This window comes from Taudactylus pleione, unplaced genomic scaffold (genome assembly GCF_031769625.1).
Source record: "Taudactylus pleione unplaced genomic scaffold, aTauple2 ptg000512l, whole genome shotgun sequence".
Taxonomy (NCBI): Eukaryota; Metazoa; Chordata; class Amphibia; order Anura; family Myobatrachidae; genus Taudactylus; species Taudactylus pleione.
In genome coordinates, this window is record NW_028284914.1 from 2785135 (window position 1) to 2806466 (window position 21332).

The window sequence follows — 21332 nt, forward strand, 5'->3', positions numbered from 1 at the left end:
CTTAGACATATTAAGTTTAAGAAAGCGCTGGGACATCCAGGAAGAGATAGCAGAGAGACAGTTGGAGATACGAGTCAGAAGAGAGGGAGAGAGATCAGGGGAGGAAAAGTAGATTTGAGTATCATCAGCATAGCGATGATAATGGAGGTCAAAAGAGCTGATGAGTTCACCTAGAGAGGAAGTATAGAGTGAGAATAGTAGAGGTCCAAGAATGGAAACTTGGGGAACACCTACTGTAAGAGGCTGCGGAGAGGAAGAGGAGTCATGAGACTAGACAAAGAAGGATTGGTCAGAGAGGTAGGAGGACAGCCAGGAGAGGGCAGTGTCACGTAGACCAAGAGAGTGAAGGATATGCAGCAGGAGAAGGTGGTCCACAGTGTCAAAAGCAGCAGAGAGGTCAAGGAGAATAAGCAGAGAGTAGTGGCCTTGGATTTGGCAGCAAGGAGGTCATTGCTGACTTTCGTGAGGGCAGTTTCAGTGGAGTGGAGAGAACGGAAGCCAGACTGAAAAGGGTCAAGGAGGGAGTGGGAGGAAAGAAAGGTGGTAAGGCGGGTGTAAACTACGCTCAAGGAGTTTGGAGGCAAAAGGGAGGAGAGAGATGGGTCGGTAGTTAGAAAGGTTAGGATCATGGGTAGGTTTTTTAAGAATGGGGGAGACAAGGGCATGCTTGAATGCAGAAGGAACAGTGCCTGATGAGAGGGAGAGGTTAATGAGGTGGGCAAGATGGGAGCAGGCAGAGAGAGAGAGGAAGCGGAGGAGGTGGGAGGGGATAGGATCAAGGGGGGAAGTGGAAGGGGGGGAGGACCGGATGAGGGCCATGACTTCCTCTCCAGATACCGATGAGAAGGACATTTAGCTGGCCTTAATGGGCATGAACTTAACAAGTAAGTTGTCCCCACTTAAAGTGCACTCACCACGCTTCGGGCTCGGTGGCTTGCTGCGCTCGCCACAAGGTTATGTTCAACCTCTATGCCCACTTGGATGGTAGGGAATGACGCTGGACACTGGCTGATGACGTCAGGGTCCTCTCCGTGAAGGGGATTTAGACACTACTGAACATACAGGCCATCCTGTGAATCTAGCAACAGCACCATATATTCCAAATGATCAGGGAAACTGCGAGTGCAGTTTGAAATTTTCCCCTCCAACCTGCCAGGAAGTGTCTGTTCACAAAAGCTGCAGCTCTGTAAAACCCATAGAGTATTTGCCTTGTAGTGCCCGATTCCTCTGACCTTACAGGACAAGTAGTTGTCACTCTGGTGACTGCAGCAGCTCCACCCATCCTATCTGCTATCATGCCCACAGGACTGTACCCAGGGTTGTCTTAACAGCATTGTGGGCCCTGAACCAAGCTATGCACTGGGGCCCCTACCCACCCATTCATGGGAAAAAAATGTAAATGGTCAATAAAATTTAACTCTGTCTGAAGCCGGCGGATGAAGTGAAGCTGGGACTGATGTCCCTGACTGTACAGTGCTGTGTAGTCCTGTGCTGCATCCTACTAACCTACAGGGCCATTCAGCAGTGTAGTGGATAATAAATAGATTCCCAAAAAGCCTGTAATGGAAGCAGTCAGGGTTCAGTTACCATACGGCCCAGCCCGCCCCTAGGCACAACCAACGCCATAACTAGGGTGGTGCGACCTGTGCCATGGCACAGGGCACCGCAGGGCAGGTTCGGGCCTGTCAATTTTCCTGTTTATTATCATTCTCACTTGTAGCTTCCTGTTCTTTTATCCCCAGCATCTCCTGGCCTCCCCTATCTCTTCCCTGGCCCTTCCCCATGAGGCCTTTTTTCAGGTGCACTATCTTATGTCCTTATTTAAAAATGGGGGGGCGCCAATGATCTCTCTGGCGCAGGGCACCAAAAAGTCTAGTTACGGCTCTGGGTACAACATTTCAGTATTTTCTCCAATGGTCCTTGTTCTGCACCTCTGTGGCTCCTCCCCTCGGCACTAGGCCCTTTAGGGGAGTGGGACCCTTTCTGAGGGCCAGACCTGCCAGGGAGGTGCAGTCATGCCCCAAGAACATAACATGGCCACACCCCCTTGCGACCGATGGTGCGACTTTTTGTGCAAAGCAGCAGATTGGACACGCAGCCGGTAGGGGTCTCTGTACAATTTTAATCGGCTGCGGCATCAGCATAAATTCGAAGTTTCACTGCGTACAAAGGCGGAGTCGCGACTGCAACCCCACAGAATCACGTGTGAAATAATTAGCACCACCTGTGGCTCTTTTAAACTGTTGTCAGTCAGTAATGAACACACCTGTGCTCCAGCAAAGGCAATCCGGAAAACATGAACTGTTATGGTGCCCTGAGGACTGGAGCTGGGCGACACTGGTACTAACAGCATTACAATGCAAGGTGGTATGTCTTTCTTCAGTTTAATTAAAATCCAGACCCAATAACCTGACCCACCACATCGAAGAGTCAGCTCCTGAGCCCAGCGCTTTCTATTATCATATATATTATTTAAATGATGTCAAAGATTTGTTTTATATCAATAAATGAATTGTTACCAGGAGTCAGCTGAAAATACAATAAACATATATAGTGAATGTCGTACATTAATGCTAATTGCCCCCCCCCCCCCCCCCCCCCCGTTACATTAACGCTAAACCACAGCCAGCTGAGCTTCCCCTTATTGGAGCCCTGATTGGGAATGACTGACAGGCAGGTATAAAGGGCTGCACAGAGGGAAGAGGAAGGTATCTGGCCTCCTGTGATTTGCTTTAGTGCTGGTAGTAATGGCACCTAAAAAAGTTGCCCCTCCTGCTGTGGCTGTTGTTGAGGAGGAAGATCAGCCCTCGGTCGCAGGTAAGGGAAAATGAGAGCGACTATATGAAATGTGTAATAAGTGCTTAGATTACTCTTGTTACTGTATAGTATGTATCTCAATTAGGCTGGATCAATGGGCTCTTATACCTAATGTGTCTGTCAAAAACAGAAGGTGGATTGTTCCTGAGTTCCTTAGAGCCCAAAGCACTGGTGTTACTGCCAATGGTTCAGTTATGCCTGTCTAGTACTTGTATCTAGTGCACATGTTCTCAAACTCTGTCCTTGGGACCCCAAACAGTGCATGTTTTCCAGGTCTCCTCACAGAATCACAAGTGAAATAATTACTCCACCTGTGGATCTTTTAAAATGTGTCAGTGAGTAATGAATACACCTGTGCTCCTGCTGGGTGACCTGGAAAATGTGACCTGTGTGGGGTCCTGAGGACCGAGTTTGAGAACCTCTGATCTAGTGCAATAATGGGACTATCCCTGTTACAGGGACCTGTGCTGGCTCCATAACACTGACTTTTGGGTATCGTGTATCTGAGGCCTGCTGTGGCCTAGTTATGTAACAGAGTATTTTATTTTACAAGTCTCTGACTTTGCATTTCCTTGTAGTACCCATTAGGTTTGCAGATGAACCAGGGGGTTGCTGGGTCTGAGCTAGGGAAGGTAGCCTATCTGTGCAGTAATGTGGTGCTTATGAAATGCAACGTAAATACTTGTATGTGAGCTGTGTCCTTGTTAGCTGACTGCTGGAACAACTGGATAAGTGATAGAACACACCTGTGCTGCTGGCATTCCTGCAAAGTTCCCTTTAAGTCTGTAATCCCTGACTCCTGCCAATCAATAGGTTTTATTTGCCACAAAATAAATATCCTGTATTAACGTAAGTTCACCTTCACACACTATAGTACTGATCGCCATAAACAATTTCCTTTATAGACCTTCATTCCCTGTATATACAGAGTTCTTGCTGCCTAAGTAGTCAGATTGGGACATATGGCAGTGAGTGGTGACACACTGTCTTGGGTATGTTATTGTAAAGCAATAAGCAAATGCTTCACCCCCTATATACACAATTGCCTCCAAAGCTGTGTGGGATTGGCAAGTGCCTATGGCTGCAGTCGAGGGAACCTACCTCCCAACAAGTGTCCATGGGGGTACCAAGGCCTCAAACTGGAACAGTTGGGAGCTATAATTGGACTGAACCACCTGCACAATCGGCTGAGGATCTGAATCTAATGGAGCCTGTTGCAAAGTATATTTGTGACCAAACCTATACATGGATGCCCTATATAGGGTCTGTCTGCTGTATCACCAGGTTCTACAGCTGTTGTTTATTTATTCAGTGAAACCCTGCTTGCCAAAAAGGTCCCATTATCCAGACTCTAGAAGCTAATGTTTGTGGAGTAGTGTATGTTTAAACTGAAAATAATTTAGAATTAAGTGCAGTTCATGGACCAATATTCAAATTGTAGCTCCCTGAGCTCCATCTTGGTGGCGGCCAGTGTGAGTGCTTTGTTGCACTAGCAAACCCTTAGTAGCTTTCTGTATGCTTGGTGCTGATGGGATCGGTCATGCTGAGGAGCACAATGGAACAGTGCCCCCCAGTGGCCAGTCTCTCGTGCTGGTTGGTGAAATGTCTTCTTATTGGGGGGGGGGTTAAAATCTATGGGTAGCCCAACACTTGAATTTGGGGTTACAAAATAAAGCCAGTTTTTCCTATTGTATATTAAGTGTTTTATTTGCACCCTGTTTTGGCTGCTTTTTAAATGGAGAAAATCATGAGTTTTATTCTGGTGTTAATGCCACCACGTATAGTTGGCCTTATATGTGGTCACTGGCATGGTGAATGCCGCCATCCTGTGAGCTTAACAGATGTCAATAAATTTGCCTCAGGCTCATGCAGCAGTGATGTCGATCCTAATTAACTGGTAAGCTATAGTTTTATAAACACTAGTTCAGGCCTCCAAAATGGCTGCCTCCATGGTATAAGCAGTACTCTAAGAACTGACTGTAAGGCATAGTCTTGGTAATACAAAAAAATAATATTAGGCTTGTGGGGCCACAACAAGCTTGTGGCTACTATCTGAAACCATAAGGGACAGCCTGACCTGGCAGTGAGGCTTAATAATCTATTTGTACCTGTAGATGACAGCAAAGAGGCTAAACCCAAGAAGCTGGTAAAGAGCTTGGGGCATCCTCCTACGCTGTCCATGGTGATCGAGGTCCTGAAGAAGAATACAGAAAAGAAGGGGACATCTGTGCAGGCCATCAGAAACCAAATTCTGGCAGCACATCCTACTGTGGACCCTGTGAGGCTGAAGTTCTTACTGAAGTCTGCTTTGAACAGGGGAATTGAGAAGGGAATTATCATCCGGCCAGCTAATTCCCATGCCACCGGAGCCACAGGTCGCTTCAAAGTAAGTCCTGTAATGTTTCAGTGGAACAAGCTGTTTGAACCCCTTAGTACCCCAGTCATCGGCCATAGGCACAAGCCTGAGGTTTAATGTCTTGCCCACTGCATTGACAATGGTCTAATTGGAAGGACTCCCCAGATTGTGCAGTTTACCTCCCCTTCCATACAGTGCCCCCTAGTGCCAGTCAGGTCATACTCTGCCCAAACAAGAGCTCTACTGCTGACGGGAAGCTTTTATTTAGAAGCTTATAAGTAGCTAGTCTAGAACATTAGCATAAAGGGGCAAAAGATTGATAAGTGTATGTTGCCATATGTGATCAGTAGGGGGCATTATGGACATCTGTGGTCTGGGAGACTAAAAGGGTTAAATGTTTTTATTTTCTCACCAGCTGGCAAAACCAGTATCTAAACCAAAGGAGCCGAGTAATGGCAAAATGTCTGAGAACGATGACCCCAATGCAGAGCCCAAGGAGAAAACAAAGAAGCCTCCAAAGAAAGCCAAGGCAGCGAAACAGGAGGCATCCAAAGGTAGAGCAGACACCACACCTGTCAGACTGGTCATTCTGTAACCTGTACTACACCCCATTGGTAGCCCGGTTGCTTATTCACATGTCTGCCAGTTTGTGGTCTGAGACTACCTCTATGGAAATGTAGACAGTCTGGTAGGAACGGGTGAACGCCCTATTTTCCTAAGCGAGATTACTGGTTAAGTAGTGATTTGCATTCTCATGATTACTGCGCAAAATGGCTGCCTCTGACACTTGTACTCATGTGGTTCATGGGATATGTAGTCCAACAACCTGAGCCATACACCTATTGAAGACCTGCTGCCACCTACAAAATATCACCACCTTGCATTGGAGCAAACTTAGATGACAGAATAGTTAGTTCCATCCATAATTCCTCGCTTTTTCCATTTTGCAGGACTGGCCAACCTGTGGCTCTCCAGCTGTTGGTGAAACTACAATCCCCAGCATGCTTTACCAGCTGATCAGTGGAAGGGTATGCTGGGACTTGTAGTTTCGCAACAGCTGGAGAGCCACAGGTTGGCCAGGCCTGCCCTATTGAAATTGGATCTGAAACTTTCCAGAATTACTACTTTGATTCTCAAAATACCTTCAAACAGTGAGGGCTAAATTTTACTAAGATGGTTGCTATGGGCTGCTTGGCCCATAGCAACCAATCAGATTCCAGGTATTTTCTAGAAGGTGATATATAAATGAGAAGTAGAATCTGGTTGCTATGGGCAACATCACTTCTTAATAGAACTTCCATCTTAGTAAATTTTTTCCTGAGACTCTTAAATCTAGTGGCCCTTTCTCACTACATGTAATAGTCACTGCCACAGGGCGTACCATTCATAATGCAGCTGTAGCACATGAACTGCTTCACTACAATCCTGCTAAATGCAATAGTCCCGTGCCCTAATGTATAAATGAAATGCTTAAAAATATGGCACCATTGTTGGTAATGATGGGGCTGTCTAACCAGTCATCCTTAACCTCACCTGCAGGAGGCGGTATAGCCGGGAACAGGTGTGACTAGAGGCTGCGTCAGTCAGAGCTGGGGCTGTACACCTGCGATCTGCCATGTTTGGCCATGGCTACACTTCATAAGATTTCAACTGTTACTAGACTGATCTAGGAAAATCTGCCTTTATATTCCTGGGGATGTCTGTTTGAGAAGCCATTCTCTGTGCTGCATACACCTTCCCCTCACACTGGCTTGTGTCCTATATTTAATCTAATACAGGTGAGAAAGCTGAGAAGAAAGTCAAAGCTACTGGGAAGACAGAAAAGTCTGAGGTGAGTAGACTTGGGGCTCCTCAAACTACTTTATACTCAGTCAACTGATTTTTAGTTTAGCAGTCAATGGGCCCCATTTACAAACAAAGGGAAATACCAGCGGGAATTTTCATTTAGTATCACTGATACAAACGAAAATTCCACTGGTATTTAGTAATACTTACCCCTCCGGCGAGGTCCCGCGGAATCCTCATACTCGACTAGGTCCTCTGCTAGGCTGCCAGCGACGGGGCTCCAGGGTCATGCGAATGCGCGACGGTCCGTCTGCACGTGACAGGGAGACCCGGCAGTGCCTGGAAGGCTTCGCTTAAGCCGGAAAGGCACCGCCAGGTCTCCATTGCCGGCAATGGGGCCCGCATCGCTCTCACCATCTTTTAGATGGCGAGAGCGATGCTGTACAAACAGCGGTAATCTAAGATTGCCGGTGTTTACTAAATACAGGAAGATGGTATAACCCCTTTAGCGAGCGCTAAAGGGGTTATATTTCGTTTGTGAATGGGGCCCAATGTGACTTAACCACCTGTGAGCGACCATGGATCTCTAAACCTGACCTCTTGAGGGCCATGTCTGGGAACCAAGACATTTTCCCAGAAGATTGGTATCTCTGATACACCCCTTACCACTCTTACTGTACATGGTCTGACTTTGTATTCCATCTCGCACTCGCATCATTAAATCGAACTTGTAACACAGGGTCTGATTCAGAGCCGGATGCTGTTTGCGGTCGTTAGTTCTGACAAAAGGGGTGGCTATTCAAATGAACCGTTCGCTCTTTGCGGTCTGTTCACGTCTCTGTCTGAACGAGCGAACAAAACTTGCGGTTGTAATTTTGAATAATACGCCCCCTGGCCGCTCGCACCATACGTCATGTCCGCTATTAGATTAATTGAGTACATCGAACAGCGTATGAACTGCTCGCTATTCTTGTGGTTGGTTTTTCCTACCGCTATATTGCGAGCAGTTCTGGCTATAAATCAACCAAGTGACGTGGTCAATGACGCTGCTGTTTTAATTATGCACACCCATAAAACACCCGTTTTGACCTTTAGGCACGCCTGCGTTCTGATCTCCACTCCTCGTTTTCAAGCACCTTCCCCTGTTACCACCCACATACGCCTCCTCCTGTCACTCAAAATAGCAGGCATTCGCTATTTAGCGAACAAACTATTTTTGGCTGCACTGACTGGTTCGCGCATGCGTATTACAACCCATGCGCAGATGTGCAAGCATCGCTCATAACGAACGAGCGGCTCTGAATGAGGGCCACTGTACACTCTTCAGCGTTTACACTGAAAAAAATACTTGTTCTGTTAATATATTACTTTGTTATCCTGGAGTATGTCGTCCGATTTGAGCACTGTGCAATGAAGCAATGAATCTGATGGTCGTACTGATATGACTCTTCTACATGTTCTAGGAGAAACCAAAGGCTGCTGCTAATAAACCAAAGAAAGATCCAGAGGTGAAAACTGATAAGGCTCCAGCAGCAGCCAAAAAACCAAAGGCCAAAGCGGAGGGGGACGATAAAGCCAAGAAGGAACCGGTGACTAAGGAAGAGAAGACAAAGCCCCCGAAAGCAAAGAAGGACCCTGAGGAGGCCTCTGAGGCCAAAAGTAACAAGAAGGCGAAGAAGTGACTGTATTGTGTTTAAGGGTTTTTAACTTTTGTAAATGTCTCTTAACTTATTTCTCTAAATAAAGTCTTTATTAAACGACGTGGCTGTCCTGTTATCTGCAGAGCAGCAGTGGCAAATGCAGGATTTCCAGAGGGGGGTTTCCAAAGGCTTAATTTTAGAGCGAGTGAGGCCAGTCAATGAAGAGGACATAATTAGTACTTAACCAGTTTTAATGAGTCATACAATGTGTATTGTGTGTCATAATTCCAGCATATACAGGACCAGCGATCACAGTAACCCATTATATGTGTCATACATAGTGTATTATGTGTCATAATTCCAGCATATACAGGACCAGTGATCACAGTAACCCATTATATGTGTCATACATAGTGTATTGTGTGTCATAATTCCAGCATATACAGGACCAGCGATCACAGTAACCCATTATATGTGTCATACATAGTGTATTGTGTGTCATATTCCAGCATATACAGGACCAGCGATCACAGTAACCCATTATATGTGTCATACATAGTGTATTGTGTGTCATATTCCAGCATATACAGGACCAGTGATCACAGTAACCCATTATATGTGTCATACATAGTGTATTGTGTGTCATAATTCCAGCATATACAGGACCAGCGATCACAGTAACCCATTATATGTGTCATACATAGTGTATTGTGTGTCATATTCCAGCATATACAGGACCAGCGATCACAGTAACCCATTATATGTGTCATACATAGTGTATTGTGTGTCATAATTCCAGCATATACAGGACCAGCGATCACAGTAACCCATTATATGTGTCATACATAGTGTATTGTGTGTCATAATTCCAGCATATACAGGACCAGTGATCACAGTAGCCCATTATATGTGTCATACATAGTGTATTGTGTGTCATAATTCCAGCATATACAGGACCAGAGATCACAGTAACCCATTATATGTGTCATACATAGTGTATTGTGTGTCATAATTCCAGCATATACAGGACCAGTGATCACAGTAACCCATTATGTGTGTCATACATAGTGTATTGTGTGTCATAATTCCAGCATATACAGGACCAGCGATCACAGTAACCCATTATATGTGTCATACATAGTGTATTGTGTGTCATAATTCCAGCATATACAGGACCAGTGATCACAGTAACCCATTATATGTGTCATACATAGTGTATTGTGTGTCATAATTCCAGCATATACAGGACCAGTGATCACAGTAACCCATTATATGTGTCATACATAGTGTATTGTGTGTCATAATTCCAGCATATACAGGACCAGAGATCACAGTAACCCATTATATGTGTCATACATAGTGTATTGTGTGTCATAATTCCAGCATATACAGGACCAGTGATCACAGTAACCCATTATATGTGTCATACATAGTGTATTGTGTGTCATAATTCCAGCATATACAGGACCAGTGATCACAGTAACCCATTATATGTGTCATACATAGTGTATTGTGTGCCATAATTCCAGCATATACAGGACCAGTGATCACAGTGAGCCATTAGATGTGTCATACATAGTGTATTGTGTGTCATAATTCCAGCATATACAGGACCAGAGATCACAGTAGCCATTATATGTGTCATACATAGTGTATTGTGTGCCATAATTCCAGCATATACAGGACCAGTGATCACAGTGAGCCATTAGATGTCATACATAGTGTATTGTGTGTCATAATTCCAGCATATACAGGACCAGAGATCACAGTAACCCATTATATGTGTCATACATAGTGTATTGTGTGTCATATTCCAGCATATACAGGACCAGCGATCACAGTAACCCATTATATGTGTCATACATAGTGTATTGTGTGTCATAATTCCAGCATATACAGGACCAGTGATCACAGTAACCCATTATATGTGTCATACATAGTGTATTGTGTGTCATAATTCCAGCATATACAGGACCAGCGATCACAGTAACCCATTATATGTGTCATACATAGTGTATTGTGTGTCATAATTCCAGCATATACAGGACCAGCGATCACAGTAACCCATTATATGTGTCATACATAGTGTATTGTGTGTCATAATTCCAGCATATACAGGACCAGTGATCACAGTAACCCATTATATGTGTCATACATAGTGTATTGTGTGTCATAATTCCAGCATATACAGGACCAGTGATCACAGTAACCCATTATATGTGTCATACATAGTGTATTGTGTGTCATAATTCCAGCATATACAGGACCAGTGATCACAGTGAGCCATTAGATGTGTCATACATAGTGTATTGTGTGTCATAATTCCAGCATATACAGGACCAGAGATCACAGTAGCCATTATATGTGTCATACATAGTGTATTGTGTGTCATAATTCCAGCATATACAGGACCAGTGATCACAGTAACCCATTATATGTGTCATACATAGTGTATTGTGTGTCATAATTCCAGCATATACAGGACCAGAGATCACAGTAACCCATTATATGTGTCATACATAGTGTATTGTGTGTCATAATTCCAGCATATACAGGACCAGTGATCACAGTAACCCATTATATGTGTCAGACATAGTGTATTGTGTGTCATAATTCCAGCATACACAGGACCAGCGATCACAGTAACCCATTATATGTGTCATACATAGTGTATTGTGTGTCATAATTCCAGCATATACAGGACCAGAGATCACAGTAGCCATTATATGTGTCATACATAGTGTATTGTGTGTCATAATTCCAGCATATACAGGACCAGTGATCACAGTAACCCATTATATGTGTCATACATAGTGTATTGTGTGTCATAATTCCAGCATATACAGGACCAGAGATCACAGTAACCCATTATATGTGTCATACATAGTGTATTGTGTGTCATAATTCCATCATATACAGGACCAGTGATCACAGTAACCCATTATATGTGTCATACATAGTGTATTGTGTGTCATAATTCCAGCATATACAGGACCAGCGATCACAGTAACCCATTATATGTGTCATACATAGTGTATTGTGTGCCATAATTCCAGCATATACAGGACCAGCGATCACAGTAACCCATTATATGTGTCATACATAGTGTATTGTGTGTCATAATTCCAGCATATACAGGACCAGTGATCACAGTAACCCATTATATGTGTCATACATAGTGTATTGTGTGTCATAATTCCAGCATATACAGGACCAGCGATCACAGTAACCCATTATATGTGTCATACATAGTGTATTGTGTGTCATAATTCCAGCATATACAGGACCAGTGATCACAGTAACCCATTATATGTGTCATACATAGTGTATTGTGTGTCATAATTCCAGCATATACAGGACCAGAGATCACAGTAACCCATTATATGTGTCATACATAGTGTATTGTGTGTCATATTCCAGCATATACAGGACCAGTGATCACAGTAACCCATTATATGTGTCATACATAGTGTATTGTGTGTCATATTCCAGCATATACAGGACCAGTGATCACAGTAACCCATTATATGTGTCATACATAGTGTATTGTGTGTCATATTCCAGCATATACAGGACCAGTGATCACAGTAACCCATTATATGTGTCATACATAGTGTATTGTGTGTCATAATTCCAGCATATACAGGACCAGAGATCACAGTAACCCATTATATGTGTCATACATAGTGTATTGTGTGTCATAATTCCATCATATACAGGACCAGTGATCACAGTAACCCATTATATGTGTCATACATAGTGTATTGTGTGTCATAATTCCAGCATATACAGGACCAGCGATCACAGTAACCCATTATATGTGTCATACATAGTGTATTGTGTGCCATAATTCCAGCATATACAGGACCAGCGATCACAGTAACCCATTATATGTGTCATACATAGTGTATTGTGTGTCATAATTCCAGCATATACAGGACCAGCGATCACAGTAACCCATTATATGTGTCATACATAGTGTATTGTGTGTCATAATTCCAGCATATACAGGACCAGCGATCACAGTAACCCATTATATGTGTCATACATAGTGTATTGTGTGTCATATTCCAGCATATACAGGACCAGTGATCACAGTAACCCATTATATGTGTCATACATAGTGTATTGTGTGTCATAATTCCAGCATATACAGGACCAGAGATCACAGTAACCCATTATATGTGTCATACATAGTGTATTGTGTGTCATATTCCAGCATATACAGGACCAGTGATCACAGTAACCCATTATATGTGTCATACATAGTGTATTGTGTGTCATAATTCCAGCATATACAGGACCAGAGATCACAGTAGCCATTAGATGTGGCAGTAGGGCCATCCTGCCTGAGCTGAACGTATTTATGTTAGATGTGGGCACCATTCCAGACTATTGGAGCAAGTCCTGGAGGAGCAGCAGAAGAACCTAGCACTGCCCTGGACATGCTGTATATGTACATATTGGGCTCAATAGCAGTGCATCTCTAACAGTGCATGTTTTCCAGGTCTTCTAGTTGGTGCACAGGTTATTTAATACTGGCTGATACATGTTAAAAGATCCACAGGTGGTGCTAATTATTTTTATTTGCGATACTGAGATGAACATGTAGCACTAGTAACATTCTATTACATTACTATTTCTATTGTGGTCATGGTGTAGGCTGGGGAGGGGGGTTTCCAGGCAGACAGAACCCCCCCCCCACCTACCTTACGTTTGGCTATGAGCAGGCAAACACCAGGCTTTCACAGCCACACATGGAGCCCATCTTTATCCAGTCTTTACAGCATCTCTGAGCTGTATGCAGATGGACCATACAGAACTTTCTCAATCATATACAGCGAGTGGAACATGATTATTCTACTGTGTATTTGCAGTCCAGCATTGAGACTCCTCATGGCCGGTCATCATGTGATAAATAACTGAAAAAATATATATTTTATTAAAGATTTATTCAATTTGCATGGTGCGCTGGGTAAAGCGTGACAGGCTATTGGCATTATGTTCCTGGCCACTAGCTGTCGGGCTTGATGACGTGACTTGCATCCTAGCTGCCAGCCTTACAGCCCAACTGCTAGCTCCATCAGGAGATGGATAGGTCTAAAAGAGTGTGTTCCCTGGCGCATGAGTTATAGGATTGCGGTGCAGGTTTGCCAGTTGGGTGTCTCCCTGTAATTTGTTTTATAATTTTGATATATTGCTTGTCGAATTAAGCACCAGTTTTTAACTCAAACACTGCTTAGGGCCAGATTCAATTGGGCGCAAAATTTTGCGGCAATAATTAAACAGTAACTTAGGCAAAGTGTTCGCCATCTCAGACCAGGTGCCGGAAAGGCAAAATTTCAAATTTTGCCTAAAAATGTGGGGATTTCTTTCAGAAGCCTTTGGACCCCTCACCAAACGATAATACTTCAAGTTGTTTGCAATTTGGTTAAAAACAACCTGTCATATATTTTTTTTCACCCAAAATATATCACTGAAAATGGGTGTAACTTATTGGGCCTGGTGTCTGGGGGAGGGGTTATATGGATGTGTCGTGTTTAACATTGCACATGGCTGCGGGTTTTTTTTTTTTTTTTAAATTACATATAAAGGTAAAATTACAGCCAACCGATGCAATTGAAGCCATTTGCCTTTATCACACCTACCCATTTTCACCTTTTTTTTTTTGTAAAAAAACGAGTGGGCTCATGCGAAAATCGGCTGACTTCGCACCTAATCGGATCCAGCCTGTGTAACTGCGCAACTAATGGGTCCATGTCTCTGAGGGCTAGGTAAGCATTTGGCACAATTACACTTGTAACTAGTAATTCAGTTGCAATGTCGCTTTTGGGCAGCATGGAGGGTGTAATGGTCAGCATTGCTGCCAAACAGCACTAAGGTCTTGGGTTCAATCACCACCATGTGCTGAGCTGTGTATAGCTGCTTCCCATCTCTGCCATTACAGTCCAGGAGATCATGCTTGAGTACAGGGGACTTAATTAGGTCCTCAGTCAATTTGGTATGAACCATCTGGACTCTAGCATGGATAGCATTAAAACCTGGGCTGTAATGAGGGAGGTCGTGGAAACTCTGGTATAGGGTTTGTATATTCTCCATGTGTTTTTGGGCTTCCCCCCCCCCCCCCCTCCTCCCTCCTCCCACATTTCAGAAATTATACTGGTAGGTTAATTTGCTCATGACAAAATGTGTGGTAGACAATATACCACATTGATAGGTAATGCCTTTTTAAAATTCCATATAGATCGGCCATCACTTGGTGCACATGTCCTGTAGTGTTGGCCTGGCGCATAAAGGGCCCACCAGGGGAATCCAGAGTAGGGGCCCATACTTAAGGGGTGTGGCCATCCTCCAGAAGGGTGTGGCCAGCCACCACAGTTGCTTGGCTAACCATTAGGCAAATATTGGTGTCGATTCTATGGAAAAGAAACAAAGAACCAATGTTTTTCAGTGCTCCACAAGGTAAATGACCCTCCAACAGGGTACAATTCACTGCACTATCTGGAACATGACCCTCTAGAGGAGGGAGTGGGGCCCACTGGGGATTTCCCCTGTGGGCCAGTCCAACCCTGGTCTTGAATGTGACATAATGTAAAGGTAAATGTATACTGTATAACACCAATGGTCTGCACTTGTCTCTAACTTTGTCTAATGGTGGCTGAAATGCATTTGGCAATGGTTTCATTCAGAGGCTTGAGAATGGAGAAGCCTGACTGTCTCATGTGACCATTTTGGAGCCAGACTCTTGGGTGCTTCAAGCAGTGTCTTCTACTTATGGTTCTTGCGTTTCCTCCCCCTCCCCCTCTTCCATAAAAGGAGTAATGTGGTTCATACATTATCTACGGCCCAATTCCCCGTTCTGCCGACTGATCAGCAGTCTGTTGGGGAATCAGAAATTCAACATGTTAAATTGCCGATTCCCAACCCTTTTTTTTTTTTTTTTGGTCTGATTCCAGTTTGTCTAACATGGTCTCTGTTCCCACCATGCCAGCAACCACAGAATGGGTAACTGCGCCAATGCATGTCTGTCAGTATGTGCACCAACCAGGAGACCTGTAGAACATGCACGGTTCAGGCCCACTGGGGACTGTAGTTTATGGAAACTCTACCACCACTGTAGGTTAGCCTCACAATATGGGGAGGCTTCTCTGCAGCAGGGACTGGAAAATTCGTAGAGGGGGGAAAAATGAACTGAGCAAAGTACAAAGAAAATTGTCTGCTGCCTACAAGAGCACCTGGAAATGAATGTAGACTTATCGTCTAACATGACTATGACCTAAAGCAGTGGTAGCCAACCCTGGTCCTCAAGAGCTACCAACAGATCATGTTTTGCAGGTCTCATCACAGAATCACCAGTGATATAATTAGCTCCACCTGTGGATATTTTCAAATGTGTTAGTAATGAGTACACCTGTGCACCTGCTAGGTGGTCTGGAAACGAACTGTTGGTAGCTCACGAGGACCGAGGTTGGCTAGCCCTGACCTAAAGCATTCAGCAAGAGCTACACTGGAGCAGCAGATGTGAAGTGACCCAGAGAAATCCTAGGGGGCCTATGTATTAATGTGTTGGGTATGGATTGCTGGCGGTCGGGATGACACTGGTCAGAATACCGACAGCCAGAATCCTGACACCCATAGGAAAGTATGCTAGCACTAACCTCCCTGCACCCTAAACCTAACACTCCCATCCCTAGTGCCTAAACATAACCACCCCTCAGTGCCTAAACCTAACCGCACCCTACCCCTAGTGGCTAGCCCTCCCCTAACTGCCGATACTCACCTTCGGGATCCTGAGGCTGCCATTTAGACTATTAATGGCAGCATTACCACTATATATATTTTAAGTCCGTCTTGTGGCTGCCTTTTTTTTCTTCCCCCTTTTACACATGTCTTGTTATGTACTAACTGGCAGGGACGGCGGTAGTGATGACCACTGTCCATGCGAGTTACATCTCTGGCAGAGTTTCATATTTTTGAAGACACCTATGAAGATTCTGACCCTGCACATGTATAGTGTCATAGTCTGGAGCTGGACTGAGGCTGCGGGATCCCTCTCCTCCGAATATTCCCATTAACCAATGGAGCTAAACTTCAAAAAGCTGTGCTTCTCAGAGTGTGGTACATAGGAGTCAGACTGCAGTCCCTGTCATTCTACATGGGGACTGCAGTCTACAGCGCTAATTATCCTTCTGCAAGAAATGTCTGTAAAATCTTCTGTATTAGGCTTAGTATGAGGGTGGTTCAATAAATAAGGTAACAAGACCTCTCGTTGCGTAATTTGATTCAACTTGTAGATATGTATAATCAATACAGTAGTATGGCCTTGGCGCAGATTATTTTTGCACATAGTCCCCATACTTGTGGGGGGGGAGCCTCACTGGCTGGGCTTCCCCTAGCCATCTCCTGTCACTGAATGGATTCCGCACGCAGCATCCATTCTGACTCCGGGATCCGGCACTGTGGCGGTCCCCCAACCTCCCGATTTAACCACCCGCGGGCCACTTCGGCCCACGGGTGGAACAGCAGGACTGTACTGTCCTGCTGAAATCGGGATGTTGGGGAGGGGTGCGCCCTCTATGGGACCGTACTGGTCGAACGCCCCCTAGAGCCGGCCCTGGTTGGGACATTATGAATGATATGAGGCGCAGTTTAATGGCTGTTAGGGGAAGCAGTGGTCTACCTGCTCTGTCGGGAGATTAGAATGAAATAGAGAACATTACACACATGAGAGATAAATTAAATGGGTCCTTAGATCTCAATATAATTGAGCCACATTTAAAAATGACTATCCTCCATGAATCACCCTACACACTGATGGAGCCTATGTTATTTTGTGTAGTACTGATGGACACTCACACAAATAGACACCAAGCTATAGTTGCTGCTAAAGGTGGTTCCTTCTACCAAGTATTAATACTGAGGGGCCTATTCATCAACACTAAAATAATGTTTTTAAGGACATTTTCCTTGATTAACGTTATTTTAGTATTCCTGAAGAGACTTAACACAGGAGATATCGGTGATATCTCCTGTGTTAAGTCCCCCTGCGTTAATTTCCACACTCCCCATACATTAATACATTAGTATGGGGGATATGGAAATTATGGTATTCATCAAATTCTGAAAATTATGTATTTTCGGAATTTGAGTTACTATTGATTGAGTTACTATTCGCCACTGTCAGCGTGTGCAGGTCCCCCGGCGTCTTCCTCCGGCGCTCTGGTGCGTCCTCTGGCTATGGAAGCTGGTCTGACACGTGTCCTCCCAGCAGAACACTAAATTTTAGAACACCCCCTCCCCCCCCCCCTTTTTTTTCCCCCTAAACTACTGTGTGCTGCTGGGAGACCACATGACCGCACACCTGCCGGAGACGCAGAAGGCAGGTAGGTGCGGGGATGGGAGGGGACACAAACTTACCGCCGCTGTAGGCAGTGCTCCGCATGCGCTGGCTTTACGAATGTAACAGCGCATGCGCAGCACTGATTCTGGCTGCGGTAAGGTAGAGAGGGATAAATATTTCCCGAAAAGCTGTCATTGCAAAAATGACAGCTTTTCGGAATAGATAATTATGGGGAGGATGAATTCCTCCGGTAATTAGGTAGAACGCCATGGAAGTTCTAAACCTAATTACCTCCGTCGATTATTAGATTAGGTATGATGAATAGGCCCCTCTGTATTTTGGTGGGAATCATTTTTTAAATTAAAACCATCATGCTTCTATGTTGTACTTGTAACACAGCAAAGTGTGAAACGTCCCCAGCTGGGTGACTAGATTTGTATAGCCTGTATGTGTATACAGTTTTTATGTAAATAGTTTTTATTTCATGATTTTCGAATGTTTGCTTCAGACAGCTGAGAGTTTCTTGCAATAAGCTACGAAGTTCATCAGGCTTTTAAATATTCATTTTTATTACAAATAATCTCACAATAGAACAATAATACTTATAATAACATGTTATATACATCTACATACAGTGTGCATCATCTCCTTCTATTAGGGTGCAGGGGCCTCTGCCAGAAGAGGTATTTAAGGGTCCATCTGAAATTTAGACTGATTCCAGCTCTTCCTCTGAGGAGGGGGCTTCACATCGGAGAGGGAGCCATAAAACTATCAGAAATTATTTTAAATGGCCACTTTACTGGAAAGTGGTTTAATAACAGTGGGGAGGGGGGGGAGGGGGTCTCAGAGCCCCTATCCTAATTATGCCAGGAACCCTCTCATAATGCACTACAGGCTCCTGAGTCCTGACAGATAAATACTTCTCCATAGCAGAGGTCAATCCTATCCTGCAATGGACCGAAGTGGAGTCACTTTGTATAAAGCCAAAATGTTTTTTTATTTACTCTGTCTGTCCACTAAAAGTGCACCTGTCCCCTCCTCAGTGGAGGCAGCCATTTTGTGAGCCAAACTAATATGCAAAAGCAGCCTGTGAATGCACTGTGAACTAGAGACATCACTGTTGCTAATAAATTGACAGAATTAACTATCACAAACATTAAATCCACCCACAAGATGGCAGCCTCCACTAGGTGCCTCTTGTAGTGCCGCAGAGACGCCTATTCTTAGTGGTGAGGCTGCATCTGAATATTGCTTCAGCCCACAAAATAACTGTCTGCAAATGGTGCACGTTAATGTCTCTTATTTACGAAAGATCTCTGCTCAGCAGATATTCACAGCATCGAGTACTTGGCTCTGTCATTTTTCATATATTATGTTTATGTGGCTGAAAAGCCAATACGGGCAGAGAACTGGTTTGCGATAGCCAGCTACCTGGTCGCCGTCCTCCTGGTACATAGACTGCCCGGATGGTAACTGGTGCAGCGGTCACCAGTAAAGAACCCACCTACCACAAATGGAGACATCACAATCATACTGTAAGAACATTCTGCTGTCTTGCAGAGAGGAAGAGTTTATTTGGGGGAGTCGCACAGGCCGTAGGCAACCAGTGGTTTGCAACCTGCATGCTGGAACTTGTAGTTCAACAGCTGGAGATCCATAAATTTGCTATTTCTTGCATTTCTAGTCTAATTCTGTCCAAAGCAATCTTCATGCTGGAATTTGGATTTTATTCTCCTGTCTAACCCCTAGTCTATTGCAGCATTAATAACCCGTCCTCACCAGGAGGAGGTGACACTGATTAATGCACCATTTTATACTTCATGCTGGCAGCAAGTAACGTCACATTTATAACACTGGCAGGTAACCTTCACCAATGGAATCTGCAGAAATACAGCACCTCGTCTCCAGCAAAGCGCTGGGCGTCCAGTGGGGGGCGCTGTCCCTCTGAATGCTGAAGATTTGTCTATTTTCCCTATACAGAAAATACATAGTGCATTATAATATAATGTCCGCTGTGCTGCGTGCGGGTGAACACGCCTCCTGCACTGTACAGGTAATATGCCCCCTCCTCATTAATACAAAGCCCACAAGAAGACATGTTATTGAGGTGTCACTTAGCGCTAGGTTACATGGGCGCATTCTGATAAGCGTTCTTAAGGCGAGATACTGATGTCACTTTCTCCTACGCCCTCTCCTACCCAAGTGATTTCTAATCTTAATGTGGAGCAATCATTCCCTACAATTGCGCACTTTGATTGTTTACCACGATAGTCAGACGATTCATGTCCCCCCAACCATACAGTTTAATAGGATGACCCAATAACTACTCATTCAGGAGGAGGAGACCAATTCAGTACAATGAATGTGCATTTAAAAAGTAAAATGAGATTAACCTTGGAGAGTCAAAACCGCCCATGTAGCATTAGCCTAACACTGCATCTCCCTATAACTGTAGTTCCCAGGGAGGTTAAAGAATATTTTCCTATAGTCGGTAATATCTGGAATGGATTGAAGTGCATTGAGGTGCACGCCCCAACATTACTGGATGAGGGACGCGCCACGTCATTAGCTCCTGCAGAAAACCGGTTCCTACATTACACCAAGCATCTTTGCTCCCTTTTCACATCCTGAGATCTGTCAATAAGGCACTTAGACCAATTCATGTAAAGTCAGGTACCACTAACTTCCACTGCCAGTTCCGCAGCGGAGAGATGTCCCCAGCCTTCAGAAGTGGTCGTTCCCCTATCAGTGCGCGTGTGGTCATAGACATGATTAATAGAAAAGGGCGATGCTTCCGGTCACATGTACAGTGCAGAATCTGGTCTGTGAGATACAAATCTTTTAATGAAAACAGTACGTGTCCAAAATATTCCGTGGCACAACGGAGAATAGTCCGGACTACGGCAAAATGGTGCTCGTCGGGTATCAGTCACTGAGGAAGGCAAATATCCAAGACAGTATAATCCTGAAATGACTATATCCTCTAGAAAGTGGGGTCCAGATTCTCAGTTCTGTCATAATTGTGAGGCTATGGCGCCAGCCTTCCGTCACGCTGCATGTAACAGGCGGTCCTTTATGCCCGCCACCCTGGCAGAGACCAGATGGGGGTGTGGACAAATATGTTCCACGATCTCTCATTATCCAAGAGTTCTGCAACAAAGATTCGCTTTCCAACGTTCCGGAACAGAGGGGTCCCAGCTGGCCGCTCCTACGCTTCGCTGCTACATGTGTAGATATCGTCCTCCATTAGCACAATCACCTGCTCGAATTTGTGCTGTAGCTGCCCACGTTTGGTGGTGGGGTTTGCTTCAAGGGCGGTCACAATCTGCGGGGAGAGAAGGTACAAGGGGGCTGAGGACACCATGCAGGACGTGTCTGACCTGTCGCTGAGATA

The 21332-nt window shown here is 44.5% G+C and overlaps 2 protein-coding genes across 2 annotated transcripts in view; one reads left to right on the top strand and one right to left on the bottom strand.

Annotated features, from left to right (window-relative positions):
• Positions 1-2689: 2689 nt before the first annotated feature.
• H1-8 (H1.8 linker histone) lies at positions 2690-8718 on the top strand. Its single transcript, XM_088450213.1, has 5 exons — positions 2690-2817; positions 4932-5203; positions 5589-5727; positions 6952-7004; positions 8422-8718. Exons 1-5 carry the CDS (start codon positions 2748-2750, stop codon positions 8638-8640), a joined length of 753 nt encoding a protein of 250 aa, XP_088306339.1. The 5' UTR covers positions 2690-2747; the 3' UTR covers positions 8641-8718.
• A 9768-nt stretch (positions 8719-18486) lies between these two features.
• Positions 18487-21332, bottom strand: part of PLXND1 (plexin D1) — a 158872-nt gene continuing 156026 nt past the window's right edge. The window contains exon 36 of the mRNA XM_088450238.1: positions 18487-21263. Coding sequence (XP_088306364.1) covers positions 21147-21263 — 117 coding nt within the window. The 3' untranslated portion in view covers positions 18487-21146. The remainder of the gene's footprint in view (positions 21264-21332) is intronic.

Coding starts and splice junctions, on each gene's coding strand:
- H1-8 (XM_088450213.1), top strand. CDS start 2,748: ATGGCACCTAAAAAAGTTGCCCCTCCTGCTGTGGCTGTTGTTGAGGAG. Junction 5,728..6,951: donor GAAACAGGAGGCATCCAAAG/GTAGAGCAGACA, acceptor AATCTAATACAG/GTGAGAAAGCTGAGAAGAAA. Junction 7,005..8,421: donor GGAAGACAGAAAAGTCTGAG/GTGAGTAGACTT, acceptor TACATGTTCTAG/GAGAAACCAAAGGCTGCTGC.